General features: G+C 39.5%; 2 protein-coding genes across 5 annotated transcripts in view; one reads left to right on the forward strand and one right to left on the reverse strand.

Annotated features, from left to right (window-relative positions):
• LOC126271902 (cytoplasmic tRNA 2-thiolation protein 2-A) overlaps positions 1–12,493 on the reverse strand; it is a 73,505-nt gene extending 61,012 nt beyond the window's left edge. Inside the window, exon 1 of the mRNA XM_049974288.1 lies at positions 12,286–12,493. Coding sequence (XP_049830245.1) covers positions 12,286–12,350 — 65 coding nt within the window. The 5' untranslated portion in view covers positions 12,351–12,493. The remainder of the gene's footprint in view (positions 1–12,285) is intronic.
• A 99-nt stretch (positions 12,494–12,592) lies between these two features.
• Positions 12,593–15,606, forward strand: part of LOC126271901 (bromodomain-containing protein 7) — a 133,861-nt gene continuing 130,847 nt past the window's right edge. The window contains exon 1 of one of the 4 annotated variants that reach the window (XM_049974285.1): positions 12,593–12,731. In XM_049974285.1, the coding sequence (XP_049830242.1) occupies positions 12,707–12,731 (25 nt within the window). In that variant the 5' untranslated portion in view covers positions 12,593–12,706. Of the gene's footprint in view, positions 12,732–12,840; positions 13,020–13,103; positions 13,739–15,606 lie in introns of those variants that run through there. The other 3 variants (XM_049974283.1, XM_049974286.1, XM_049974287.1) reach the window with 3 other exon arrangements.

The following is a 15,606-nucleotide window of genomic DNA, read 5'->3' on the forward strand; positions in this document are numbered from 1 at the left end:
AGCATGGAGATGAGGATATAACTTGAATCTATGCTTCATGACAACAGACAACGGAAACATACTGCTGAGAATCTCTCGTAATATTCTACCAGACTTCCCATACAGCCAACATCCACCCTCTCTAAAAGAGAAGAACTAGACTTCAAAATGTCTAACAGAAAAGCATGGTCCCTTTTAAGAAAAATAAATGACGGCAATAAAAGCATCCACAAAGAAACACCGATACATCAAGACAATGAAAACTTGTGTTGGAACAGGAATCGAACCAGGATTTCCTGCTATTCACGAGTGGTTGCTTACCTTTTGCCTGTTTATGCACGAATCACAGCCATACTCGAACTTCTATATGTCATCAAGCATGCGTCTACAACTTATAGTCGTACATCCATTATATATATATATATATATATATATATATATATATATATATATATATATATATATATATATTGGAAAATCTCATATAAAGATGTGAAACAATTACTAACAAAGAGATAGAGGGGCTGGCCAGTACTTACCTCAGCTCAGTACAGCCGATAGAAACACAAAAAACAACCGAAAATTTAAGTTCCTAGCTTTCGGAATAAATGTTCCTTCATCAGGGAGGAGAGAGGGGAAAGAAAGGGAAGAAGGGAAAGTGGATTTAGTTACTCACAACCCAGGTTATGAAGCAACAGGGAAAGGAAAACAGGGAAGGTAGCAAGGATGGAGGCATGGTGCACATGTGCACGTTCAGAGGAACTATGCATTGTAATCGGAATAACGCTGGCACTGCAATCATGATTCCAAAATACTGATGCGGGTTACTTACAGAGGATTGGAAAAACAAATGTAGTAATACGTGAGGCTGACCCTAAGACACCTACATTTATGGCATTTGTAGATTTGGAGAAAGTGTTTGACAATGCAGACTAAAATACAGTCTTCAAATCCTCTGAAGCCTAATAGCAGTGAAATTTGGGAAACAAACTGTTATATAACAACTTGTACAGAAACAAGACTGCAATTATAAATGTCAAAGGGTATGAAAGGGAAGTAGCAACTGAGAAGTGAAATGCAGTACTTGTCTCTCCCAGTGTTATTCAGTAGGGCCTATACTGAGCAAGTAGTGAAAGATGTTATTCATCCTGCATATTGAGGAAATGGTAAACGAAAACTAAAAGGAATCTGAAAAGAGAATTTAAAGGGGGGGTGAATAAACAAAACTTAAAGGCTTGCCGATGACAATGTATTGTGTCAGAGATTGCAAAGGACTTGGAAGAGTGGTTGAATGGAAAAGAGGTTATACAATGGATATCAAGAACAGTGAAACAAAGGTAAAGCAATGATTCAAATTAAATCAATGGTGATGGAATTTGATTAGGAAATGAGACACTAAAACTAGTTTGAGTTATGTCATTTGTATAGCAAAATGACTGACAATGGTCAATGCAGGGAACTTATAAAATGCAGACTGCAAAAGCAAGAAAAGTGTATCTGTTAAAACTGAATATACATTTGAGCATTAAGAAGGCTTTTCTGAAGGCAATTGTATGGAGCGTAAATTTGTATGTAAGTGAAATGTGGATAAGATTCAGTTCAGAGGAGAAGAGAATAGAAGCTTTTACAATATGGCATTATAGATGAATGCATTAAGTAACTAATGAGCAGAAATGTGCTTTAAATAAAGAGACAGAGGGGCTGGCCCCCCTTACCTCAGCTCCGTACAGCCGATAGAAACACAAAAAACAACCGAAAATTTAAGTTCCTAGCTTTCGGAATAAATGTTCCTTCATCAGGGAGGAGAGAGGGGAAAGAAAGGGAAGAAAGGAAAGTGGATTTAGTTACTCACAACCCAGGTTATGAAGCAACAGGGAAAGGAAAACAGGGAGGGTAGCAAGGATGGAGGCATGGTTGTCAGAGGAAAGCCAAAGATATTCTACTGTAGTTACTGTGCCAGCTTCAAACCAAACAGGATGCATACAGAAGTAAAGAGGTATATAGTATAAAGATGTAGGATGAAAAGACGCATGAATGGCTAAAGAGGAAAGGGAAAGAGGAGAAGACTGAAGAGTAAATGGGAGTGAGGTTGTATAACGTAGGTTCAGTCCAGGGGGATGGCGGGATGAAAGGATGTGCTGGCGTGCAAGTTCCCATCTCCGCAGTTCAGAGGGACTGGTGTTGGGTGGTGGGAGAAGCCAAATGGCACATACGGTGTAGCAGGTTCCTAGGTCCCTAGAATTATGCTGGAGGGCATGCTCCGCTACTGGGTATTGGACATCTCCTAGGCGGACAGTTCGTCTGTGTCCGTTCATGCGCTCAGCCAGTTTAGTTGTTGTCATACCAATGTAAAAGGCTGTGCAGTGCAGGCATGTCAGCTGATAAATGACATGTGTAGTTTCATACATGGCCCTGCCTTGAATTGTGTATGTTTTACAAGTAGCGGGGCTGGAGTAGGTGGTTGTGGGGGGATGCATGGGGCAGGTTTTGCAGCGGGGTCAGTTAGAGGGGTAGGAACCGCTGGGTAGAGAAGGTTGTCTGGGAATATTGTATGGTTTAACAAGGATGTTACGGAGGTTAGGGGGGCGACAAAAGGCCTCTCTGGGTGGTGTGGGGAGAATTTTGTCACAGGATGATCTCATTTCAGGGGTTGACTTGAGAAAGTCATATCCCTCCCGGAGTAATTTATTGATGTATTTGAGGCCAGGATAATATTGGGTGACAAGGAGGATGCTTCTGTGTGGTCTGAGGGTAGGAACATTGTTGTTGGACAGGGAGGAATGTATTGCTCGGGAGATCTGTTTGTGGACAAGGTCTGCAGGATAGTTGCGGGAGAGGAAAGCACTGGTCAGGTTATTGGTGTAATTGTTGAGGGATTCGTCACTGGAGCAGATACGTTTGCCATGAATACCTAGGCTGTAGGGAAGGGAGCGTTTGATGTGGAATGGATGACAGCTATCAAAGTGAAGGTACTGTTGTTTGTTTGTTGGTTTGATATGGACAGAGGTGTGGATGTGAGCTTCAACAAGATGAAGGTCAACATCCAGGAAGGTGGCTTGGGTTTTGGAGAAGGACCAGGTGAAATTCGGATTCGAAAAGGAGTTGAGGTTATGGAGGAAATTAAGGAGTGTTTCTTCACCATGAGTCCAGACCACAAAGATGTCATCTATAAACCTATACCAGGCCAGGGGAAGCAGCTGTTGGGTCTTCAGGAAAGCCTCCTCCATGCGGCCCATGAAGAGGTTGGCATAGGACAGAGCCAATTTGTTTCACATCTTTATATGACATTTTCCATTAATTATTAAGAAATGTGCTTTATGCTACAACTTGACAGGACATGACATTGCCTGGTGCATAAAGGAATAGCTGGAATAGTTAATTTGATGGTGGAATTTCTAACCAGTCTTTGGAATGAAGACAACAACAATCCTTTTGCACCTGCCTACCCTTGACATGGGATACTGCAGGCTTCCCAACACATCAAACCAACAACCAATATTTTATACTAATACAGTTGTTGAAGGACACACACAAATACTCTCACTCTCTCACTCTCTCTCTCTCTCTCTCTCTCTCTCTTCTTGTCGAGTTAATAATAATTTATAAACTCTCACACAGCAAGTCATTTACACACCTTTCTCTGAAAAATTTGAGTTCCCTAATAAACAGTGAAGACGACATTTTGTGGGTCTGATACACAATATTTCGGGCCTACATTGATGAGAAACCATAATCACCATCATTCAGTTTGCTATTATAATCTTTATATATTTCATACTAAATTCTCTGTCCATTGGCAGGCTAGAGACAATTTGTCACACCTATAACAGTTTACAGCCTACTGCCATCTAACAGTCACAGAGTAGAATGAAGAAGGATGAGTGGAAAGAACTGGTCATGTCTTTTCCAGATGGAATTACTACTCTGTGGTTGTACAGGAATTCGTACTTAACACCTTCAGAGTAAAAGTCCAATGTGCTGCCTTTGCTCGGTTTTCTAAAGTTAAAAGAACGGATTTGAATATTGAGCAAATTGCTTTTCACCAGCACTGGAGGACATAACACTGAAAGCAGAGGGCATCTCACCGGCAAAAGAAAACCTCACAAGCAGTGGAGGACAGCTCACCAGCAGGGGTGAAGGAACCTTCATGGCAGTGGAAGACTTTGCTGCAGCTCAGAGAACAGCAGTAGTGGGAGACCCTTTGCTGGCAGCTGTATAGTCAGCCTAAGCAGTAAAATGTAGCCAAAAGGAAGAGCTGCAAGGGACAGAAAACCCATACCACTTAAGGACTTTTGGTATCTTACCTCTAAACAGCATCTGCTATGACACGGAAAAGTGTGAGTACATCTGTCACCAGTCTCTATTCCAGATGTTTTCATATTTTAAGCTATGATATCCAGAGTCTGAAGAATGGATCTTTTGAACCTGAAGTTGCTGTTAAGGATAACACTATTGACTGTATGTGTATCATGGAGCACTGGTGTTGGGATCTAGAATTGCATTTTGTTAATATTAAACATTACAATTTTGCTAGACAGTTTTGTAGGGAGAATGTCAAAGTGGTGGGGTTCATATTTTCCTATGTTTCGAATGTTGAGTATAAAAGGAGAAGTGAGGCAGCAGCTTTGAGTATCGAGAAACATTTTGAAGCTGCTGTTCAACTGCATGGGGACTTGGGTAACATGATAATTACAGCAGTTTACAGAGCACATAGTGGTGACATAGACACATTCACTAATTTTAGTCTCCACTGGACATGATGTTTACTGAAAAAGCCACTATAATTACCTGTGCGGGCTTCAATATAGACTTTATGCGTGGATCTGCACCTATGAAGCTGTTTCTTAATGTGCTGCACAGCTTTAACATGTTTCCTCTTACAAATAGCCCCACAAAAATAACAAATAGAACAGAAAGCACTATAGGCAATATGCTTTCAAACATTGCTACCACATAGACAGACACAAATTATTAATACTGATTTACAAATACTAACAAAGAGATAGAGGGGCTGGCCAGTACTTACCTCAGCTCAGTACAGCCGATAGATACACCAAAAACAACCAAAAATTTAAGTTCCTAGCTTTCGGAATAGATGTTCCTTCATCAGGGAGGAGAGAGGGGAAAGAAAGGGAAGAAATGAAAGTGGATTTAGTTACTCACAACCCAGGTTATGAAGCAACAGGGAAAGGAAAACAGGGAGGGTAGCAAGGATGGAGGCATGGTTGTCAGAGGAAAGCCAAAGATATTCTACTGTAGTTACTGTGCCAGCTTCAAACCAAACAGGATGCATACAGAAGTAAAGAGGTATATAGTATAAAGATGTAGGATGAAAAGACGCATGAATGGCTAAAGAGGAAAGGGAAAGAGGAGAAGACTGAAGAGTAAATGGGAGTGAGGTTGTATAACGTAGGTTCAGTCCAGGGGGATGGCGGGATGAAAGGATGTGCTGGCGTGCAAGTTCCCATCTCCGCAGTTCAGAGGGACTGGTGTTGGGTGGTGGGAGAAGCCAAATGGCACATACGGTGTAGCAGGTTCCTAGGTCCCTAGAATTATGCTGGAGGGCATGCTCCGCTACTGGGTATTGGACATCTCCTAGGCGGACAGTTCGTCTGTGTCCGTTCATGCGCTCAGCCAGTTTAGTTGTTGTCATACCAATGTAAAAGGCTGTGCAGTGCAGGCATGTCAGCTGATAAATGACATGTGTGGTTTCACACGTGGCCCTGCCTTGAATTGTGTATGTTTTACCAGTAGCGGGGCTGGAGTAGGTGGTTGTGGGGGGATGCATGGGGCAGGTTTTGCAGCGGGGTCGGTTACTGGGGTAGGAACCGCTGGGTAGAGAAGGTAGTCTGGGAATATTGTAGGGTTTAACAAGGATGTTATGGAGATTAGGGGGGTGACGAAAGGCAACTCTGGGTGGTGTGGGGAGAATTTTGTCAAGGGATGATCTCATTTCTGGGGTTGACTTGAGAAAGTCATATCACTGGCGGAGTAATTTATTGATGTATTCGAGGCCAGGATAATATTAGGTGACAAGGAGGATGCTTCTGTGTGGTCTGAGGGTAGGAACATTGTTGTTGGACAGGGAGGAATGTATTGCTCGGGAGATCTGCTTGTGGACAAGGTCTGTAGGATAGTTGCGGGCGTAATTGTTGAGGGATTCGTCACTGGAGCAGATACATTTGCCACGAATACCTAGGCTGTAGGGAAGGGAGCGTTTGATGTGGAATGGATGGCAGCTATCAAAGTGAAAGTACTGTTGTTTGTTTGTGGGTTTGATATGTACAGAGGTGTGGATATACTATATACCTCTTTACTTCTGTATGTATCCTCTTTGGTTTGAAGCTGGCACAGTACCTACAGTAGAATATCTTTGGCTTCCCTCTGACAACCATGCCTCCATCCTTGCTACCCTCCCTGTTTTCCTTTCCCTGTTGCTTCATAACCTGGGTTGTGAGTAACTAAATCCACTTTCCTTTCTTCCCTTTCTTTCCCCTCTCTCCTCCCTGATGAAGGAAAATTTATTCCAAAAGCTAGGAACTTAAATTTTCGGTTGTTTTTGTTGTATCTATCGGCTGTACTGAGCTGAGGTAAGTACTGGCCAGCCCCTCTATCTCTTTCTTAGTATTTGTTTCACATATTTACATAAGATTTTCCATTAATTATTTAATACTGATTTACCTAAGGCTATCTGATCACAATGCCCTCATCCTAACAATCTGTAAAAGAGAGGAATGCACTTTTTTCTTACAAAAGAAATTTTTCTGCAGAAAATTGTGGTAGTTTTGTTGGTCTGAGTAATGAATCCTGGTCAGAAATGCTTTCACAGTCAAGTGCTAACAATGCTTATGTCCAATTCTGCAATATATTTTCCTGCAAAATTGATAGCTAAATCACACTGGATCACTAAATACAGTTCCTCGAATACATCAGGTTTTAAGATTGCCAGATTTCTTGTTAGACTTTAAAAATGTTCAGTTCTCAAATGAAAAGATCGACAGATCACTAATTTATAAAATATGCATAGACTTAGGCCTATAGGAAAATATGTCAACAAGTAATTGCCAAGGCAGGAGAGATACATGAAGCACAGGAAATTACTCTACTAAATGCTGATGATACAATATTGACAAAAAGACCTGCCTAATTACATAAATGAGTACTTTATAGATGCTTCCCTCAACACTTAGCTTAAATCACAAATATGAATAAACTTAGGTTTTCCACACTGGCATACAGCTTGAAGTTAGTTCCAACTAATAAGCATGAATTAGTGAATGTGAGAAAAGCCTCAAATGCAAAATGTCAGCTGGTGTAGATGATGTTCCAGTGTGACTTATAATCCACATTACTTCACAAATTCTAAAGCCATTGGCTCACATGATTAATTTATCATTCACTGACGATAGGTCCCCCGTAAGATCAAATGTATTGATAGTGATACAGCTATTCAAATGTGGAAATAGGCATAAAGTGGAAAATTACCGACCCATTTCACTCATGGATTTTAATAGGGAGAATCACAAAAACAATGATAAATGATTACACCTATGAAACATTTAGTAATTAGGATATATGTCATGACAATAGTCTTGTAGAAGTTAATTTAGATCTTTCTAAAGTTTTTAACACAGTTTGTCATTAAAGCCTTTTAGCTATGTTGAAAGCAATGGGAATAAAATGAATAGAAAACATGTGGCTTCAATCAAATTTGCAAAAAAGATTAGAAGTTGTGGAACTTACATCAGCTCATGTTAATCATGAAATCAGATTAGTATCTGATGCAAAGAAAGTCCAGGATAGTATGTTAGGCCACCGTCTGTTCTTTATTACACAAAAGATATGCACGCATCAGACACTGCAGTAGAGATCTTGTTGCTTAGAGATGACACTAGTGTAATAGTAAGTGACGTTAAGGAATCTCATCCCGCTACAACTGATACAGTCCTTACATTCCTAGTTCGATGCCACCAGCTGACCCTAAATGAGACAAAACCAAGATCTCAATCTGGTATTGGTTAGAAATAAGTTAGAAAGAGTACGATGTACAAAATGTTTTGGAATGTATGTTGGCCAAGACTGGAAAGACCATGTAACTACTCTCTCCCAGAAAGTCAGTCCTGTGTGTTTTGCTCTGAGAATTATTCCTTAACTTTGCTCCCCAAATGGAGCTAGAATGGATTATTTTGTTTATTCCTGCAGTTGCTTGCAGCTTATGAAATAGTTTTCTAGAGTAAAATTAACATTCAATTAAATAAAAGTTTTACATTACAGGAAAGGGCTATTTGAATCTTGATACACAGTTCAGCTAGGGCTCACTACAATCATTTATTAGAAAAGTTGGATTGCTTACTGTGTGCCCCCACTCCCCCCGCCCCTCACGAACCACGGACCTTGCTGTCTGTGGGGTGCTCTGCGTGCCTCAACAACACAGATAGTCATGCTGTAAGTACAATCACAATGGAGGGGTATTTGTTGAGAGGCCAGACAAACATGGTTTCTCAGCTGCCTTTTCAGTAGTAGCAGAGGCAATAGTCTGGATGATTGACTGATCTGGCCATGTAACATCAAATACGGTCTTGCTGTGCTGATACTACGAAGCACTGAAAGCAAGGGGAAACTACAGCCATAACTTTTCCCGAGGACATGCAGCTGTACTGTCTGGTTAAATGATGATGGCATCCTCTTGGGTAAAATATTCCGGAGGATGTCATCATCAGGAGAAACAAAACTGGCATTCTACAGATTGGAACATGGAATGTTAGATTCCTTAACTGCACAGGTAGGTTAGAAAATTTAAAATGAGAAATGGATAGGATGAAGTTAGATATAGTGGGATTAGTTAAGTTCAGTAGCAGGAAGAACAGGCCTTATGGTCTAGTGAATAGAGGGTAATAAGTACAAAATCAAATATGAGTAATGCAGGAGTAGGTTTAATAATGAATAAGAAAATAGGATTGTGGGTAAGCTGCTATGAACAGCGTAGTGAACACATTAGCCTATCGTGCCCATGAAAGACGCGAAGCCCATGCCTAACATAGTAGTACAAGTTTATATGCCAACTAGCTCTGCGGACGATGAAGAAATTGAATAAATGTATGATGAGATAAAAGAAATTATTTAGATAGTTAAAGGAGGCAAAAATTTAATTGTGATGTGGAACTAGAACTTGATGGTAGGAAAAGGAAGGAGAAATAGTAGGTGAATATGGACTGGGGGTAAGGAATGAAAGAGGAAGCTGCAAAGTTTTGCACAGAGCATAATTTAGTCATCGCTAACACTTCGTTTAAGAATTATAAACGCAGGCTGTATATATGTAAGAGATCTGGAGACACTGGAAGGTTTCAGATTGATTATATAATGATTAGGCAGAGATTTAGGAACCAGATTTTAAATTGTAAGACATTTCCAGAGGTGGATGTGGACTCTGACCACATTTTATTGTTTATGAACTGTCAATTAAAATTGAAGAAATTGGAAAAATGCAGGAAATTAAAGAGATGGGACCTGGATAAGTTGAAAGAACCAGTGGATGCTGAGAGCCTTAGGGGGAGCATCAGGCAATGGTTGACTAGAACAGGGGAAAGAAATACAGTAGAAGAATGGGTAGGTTTAAGAGATGAAATAGTGAAGGCACCATAGGAACAAATAGGTAAAAAGACAAGGCATAGTAGGAATTCTTAGATAACATAAGAGATATTGAATTTAATTGATGAAAGGAGAAAATTTAAAAATGAAGCAGGTGAAACGGAACATGAACGTCTAAAATATGAGATTGACAGGAAGTGCAAAATAGCTAAGCAGGAATGGCTAAAGTACAAATGTATGGATTTAGAAGCATATTTTGCTAAAGGAAAGACAGGTACTGTGTACAGGAAAAATAAAGAGGTTTTTGGGAAAAAGAGAAGGAGCTGTATGAATAACAAGAGCTGAGATGGTAAACCAGTCATAAGTAAGGAAGGGAAAGCTGAAAGGTGGAAGGAATATTTTGATTGTCTATACAAGGGAGATGAACTTGGAAGCAATATTATAGAGGGGGAAGCAGAGGTAGATGAAGATGAGATGGGAGATACACAAGAAGAATCTGGCAAAAGTCTGAAAGATCTATGTCAAAACAAGGCCCCAGGAGCAGATGACACTCTATCAGAACTACTGATAGGGAGGGAGAGCCAGCCATGACACAACTCTTCCTTGCGGTGTGAAAGATGAACGAGGCAGGCGAAACACTCTCAGACATTAAAAGAATGTGATAATTCCTATTCCAAAGAAAGCAGTTGCTGTCACATGTGAAAATTACCAAAGTATCAGTTCAGTAAGTCATTGTTGCAAGTTGTTAACACAAATTATTTACAGAAGAATGGAAAGAACTTGTAGAAGTCGACCTCAGAAAAGATCAGTTTGATATTCCAGAGACACGTAAAAATGCCCAGGCAATACTGACCCTACAGCTAATCTTAGAGGATATGTTAAGGAAAGGCAAACCTACATTTACAGCATTTCTAGACTTAGAGAAAGCTTTTGATAATGTTGAGTGGAATACTTTGAGATTCTAAACATAGCAGGCTAAAATACAGGGAGTGAAAGGCTATTTACAACTTGTACAGAAACCAGATGGCAGTAACAAGGGTCCGGCATATGAAAAGGAAGCATTGGTCGAGAAGTGAGTGAGACAGGGTTGTAGCCTCTCTCTGATGTTATGAAATCTGCACATTGAACAAGCAGTAAGGGAAACCAAAGAAAATTTTGGAGCAGGAATTAAAATTGAGGGAAATGAAATAAAAATTTTGAGGTTTGCCGATGACATTATAATTGTGAGAAACAGTTACGAACTTGGAAGAGCAGTTGGAAAGTGGCCCTTTGAGAAGAGGATACAAGATGAACATCAACAAAAGCAAAACAAAGATAATGGAAAGTAGTCAAATTAAATCAAATGAGTCTGAGGGAATTAGGTAAGGAAAAGGGATACTTGAAGCAGCAGATGAGTTTTTCTATTTGGGCAGCAAAATAACTACTGATGGCCGCAGTAGACACGATATAAAATGTAGTTTGGCAATAGCAAGAAAAGCATTTCTGAACAGGAGAAATCCGTTAACATCAAATATAGATTTAGATGTTAGGAAGTCTTTTCTGAAGGTATGTGTCTGGAATTTAGCCATGCACAGAAGTGAAACATGGACAAAAAACAGTTTGGATAAAAAGAGAATAGCAGGTTTTGAAATGTGGTGCTACACAATAACACTGAAGATTAGATGGGTCAATCATGTAACTAATGAGGAAGTACTGAGTAAAATAGGAAAGACAAGAGACTTGTGGCACTACTTGACCAAAAGAAGGGAATGGCTGATAGACCATATTCTGAGACATCAAGGGATCACCAGTTTAGTGTATGTGAACATGCGAACCACCTAGGTGCCATTCTTTATAACGCACTGCCAACATCGATGAGGACATGGAAACGGTTTTTAGATCAGGGTTAAAATCATTTGCTGTTGAATAAGTTAGCTAATAAGATTACTAGACCCTCATTCATTGTTGGGATCTTTTGATTCTGTTAACTGATGCACCACTGCTGCTGTGTTTGTCTTTGCAAAGAACGTTTCTGCTGTTGGTTTTCTGTTTCTAATGCAATGTGATACACCTCTGCTGAGAAGGGATCTGGTGCTAGCATAATTGTGATGGTTAAAGTATCGGCAGGTTTTCTGGGTGTTCATGCTTTATGCTTTTCAGCAATGTTACATAATACGCTAGTATGTTTTATTTTTTGATTGGTATTTTAAATCAAAGTTTCATGTTTCACCTACATCAATAACTGACTTAATGTAGCTTTTGTACTTTTCTGCAATGTTATGTAATTTATGCATATGTTTTCACTTTTCAGTAGTGTTTTTACTTTCAGAATTTCTTTTTCATTTATTTACTTATTGTGCATATCGTGCGTACAGTGCAGACGATATATTTTGTGACTGCCCTAACAATCACGCACCGACTCCTCACACGGCTTGGATTTTCCTTGGTTTCCCCTTTGTCGCTAAAATGAATGATGGGATGGCTACTTTGATTAGGTCATTTCCTGCGCTATTCTCATCTAATCATATTTTTGATAATATTTTAGATGTATATATTATTTCCGTCGTTTCTGAGATGTCCGATATTATCGTAGCAAATGATTTGTGGACGAATGAATGATTAAAATAAATAATTCATCTAACAAGTCTTCAGCTCTCATTCTTAATATAACAAGCTTGAGACATTTTTCTTGATGTCACTAACTGGATAGCAATTCATCATAAACACTATAGTACGTACGGTGATCTGCTCTGCGGCTGCATGTAAGAATTCTCTCCCACATCTTCATCACCCACAGTGCACATTGTCAAACAAAACACCTTCGAGGTACGCTTAACACGCGGTCAAAAGTAAATGTCAATACACTTGACAACACGTATAGAAACAACATTAACTTTTTTATTTGGACCACGCAAATCTACACCTTCAACATGTAAACACAACATACATCACAACCTAGCTGCCTCGGATAATCACCGATGAAGATGTTGCACTTTGACCGGTAATTGCAGCTATTCTGAAAGATATCTCAGTTATTCTCACAGTGTCACCAACAACATGATGGCAAAAAGCGGATTGTTTCAAGTGAAAAAGAAAGTCTATTGAAGCAATAACACTGCAGGGGTGCTTCTTGACATATTTCTGTTCACTAGACCGAGCTATGTCTTTTGCAACTGCATTTAAAGGTAAGTGTGATATCTAATTTACGATATATGTTGTTGAAACACACGTTAAGCGCTGCTAATGATGTGTTACCAACGACGCTCAAACATTTAGTCAATTTATTATCTTTGTATGCATGTGTTTGTGAATTTGCGAGCGTTGGTCAGGTTTTTGTGATAATGGTTCGCTAATTTTGTAAAACTACATACTTCTGCCATAATTATTTTGTTGGCTGTCGACGGTGGCGTTATTTATTATGGGTTCGAAGAAACACAAGAAACATAAATCGGAAAAACGGGAGCGTTATGAAGGTAATAGAGTGTACACAAACAAGCCCGCGTATTTTGTTACTGTCAGATGTTGCATTCTGTGGATTGTTTTCTGTTAGACTACTGGTGCACTATCTTGCCTTTGAGTATTTTGCATGCGTAGTATTGACATTGTTTTCGTACGTAGCCGATAGTGTGGTATTGATTAAATCCAAAACTGATTGAAGTGGTATGACCCTACCAATGCTGAGACTGTAGACGAATGGCTTCAAACGTCAAATCTCCATGACATTTTAGTTCAAGCTACGACTATAACCAGGCTGATTTGTAGAACAGCAGATTTAATTTTCTTAGTGCTAATAAATGTGGGGAACTCATTGAAGGTCATCGGCAGCAAAACTATGGACTGTGTGGTTTTTAATGAAATCAGAGCAAACATGAATGTATTGCATTTTCGACAGGAGTGAGGATAACGAGACTAGTAAAGCAGTGCGTTGTCACTTTGACGGTATTGGTGTGCAAGGGAAAGTGGGTGCATCTTGATACCATCGATTCATATGTAAAGGTGCTATCTGTTGGTGTAGCAGCTAAATATTGCCGCAGATAAATGCTTGGAAAACTGCCTTTAACGTAATATCCCGATATTAAGTGTTTTGTTGCCCTAGAGCGATATAATTATTCTGCGGGTTGTAATTTGTAATGCGCACTACTGTTATTGTTGTAATCGTGAACTGAAGATAGTAACTTAATGGCCAAAAAAGGTACGTAACCCACAGCAGTATGGCATAATGTGCATATTTTACTAGGGAAATGACTGTGTATTAGTAAATATTTAAAAAGAGCAGTGTTTCACTTTTGCATGGCGGGAAACTTTTTGTGCGCGTTTATTCAGCCCCTCGCCTCTTGATTCTAATGTAACAGCATTCGCATTAGCTATACTGCGCGTGTATTGCAATATTTACAAATAATCAAGGACAGTGCAAAATCCTACAGCTGAATATTAGCGACAGAAAAATGCTTGATAGCCTACTCGCTTTTGAACGGAACTTTAGTCAGGTAACAATGAACCTACAAAGAGTCTTTGGTCTTAAACTGTATATAATCATCTAATAAATAGAATAAAAGGCCAACTTATTTTTAATCCCTCAGTCTTTATAGCCTACACTTAATATAGCTTGCATCAAATAACTTTGTGTTTGACATGTTACTCTTTTTTTTGCGGGGGTGTTGGGGGAGGGGGGAACATTGTAGCCAGAGATGCTTGTGAGATCTTACACATAATAGGCCTATGTTTCATATCCAGTTTTGACCAAACACTGGAAGCAAATTGTTAATGGTGTGTAAGGAACCAAGTGTTGTTAGTTCATATTCATACAGGCCCACTTGGTGCAGAGTGCTTGAATATTACAAAATGCACCTGTGTTTTGAATAGACATCTCTAATTGAATGGCACACTTCCCTTGTATGTTTAACCAAACATATAGTAACCCATAATAGTTCCGTATCATACTGTACCAGTTTTACTTCAAGTGATTTATGGTCTGTGATGAGCAGTACCAGCAGTCCTACAAGAGTAGATTAGTTTTTTGTAAATTTTCTGCAGGTATCCTGTCAATTTGTTCCTCATCCGTAACAGTGTTATGTTTTTCTTTTTTAGACATTTTTATTATAAATATATTAATAAGAATTAGATTCGCTAAGACAAATTCAGACCTGATTTGTGTCCAAGACTGTGGATGTTACCTTCCCAAATCCACACATACTCCACAGGCCACCATATGGTATGTGGCAGAGGGTACACTGTACCACACTAGCTATTTCCTTCCCTGTTTCACTTGCAAATAGAGCAAGGGAAAAACAGTTGGCTATATACCTGTGTACAAGCTCTAATCTGTCTAATTTTACCTTGTGGCCCTTATGTGAAATGTATAATGGCACTAGTAGAATCATTCTGCAGTCAGCCGCAAATGCTGGTTCTCTAAATTTTCTCAGAAGTGTTCCTCAAAAAGAACTTCTCCTTCCCTCCTGCGATTTCCATTGGAGGTCCTGAAGCCTCTCCTTAATGCTTGTATGTTAGTCAAACTTATCGGTAGCAAATGTAGCAGATTTCCTCTGCATTGCTTCATTGTCTTCCTTTAAGCGGACTTAGCATGGCTCCCAAACACTCAAACAGTACTTGACAATGGGCCACGTTGGTGTCCTGTATGCAGTCTCCTTTCCAAGTGAGCCACACTTCCCTAAAATTTTCACAATAAACTAAGTCAATCATTCATCTTCACTACTACAATCCTTATGGCCTCAGTGCATTTCATATTGCTTCACAACTTTATGCCTAGATATTTAACTGGCTTGACTGTGTCAAGCACACATTGCTAATGCTGTAACCAAATTTTAAGAGTTCATTTTTCCTACTTTCCCACATTAAGTGAAATTTTCCTATATTTAGAGCTAGTTGCCATTCATCACACCAACTAGAAATTTTGTATGCGGCCTCTTGTATCCTGCTACAGTTACACAATGGTGATACTTTCCCATCCACCAAAGCATCACCAGCAAACAGCTGCAGACTGCTGCTTAGCCTGTCTGTCAGATCATTTACATATATAGAAATAACAGCAGTCCTATCTCG

Source organism: Schistocerca gregaria, chromosome 5 (assembly GCF_023897955.1).
Source record: "Schistocerca gregaria isolate iqSchGreg1 chromosome 5, iqSchGreg1.2, whole genome shotgun sequence".
NCBI lineage: Eukaryota > Metazoa > Arthropoda > Insecta > Orthoptera > Acrididae > Schistocerca > Schistocerca gregaria.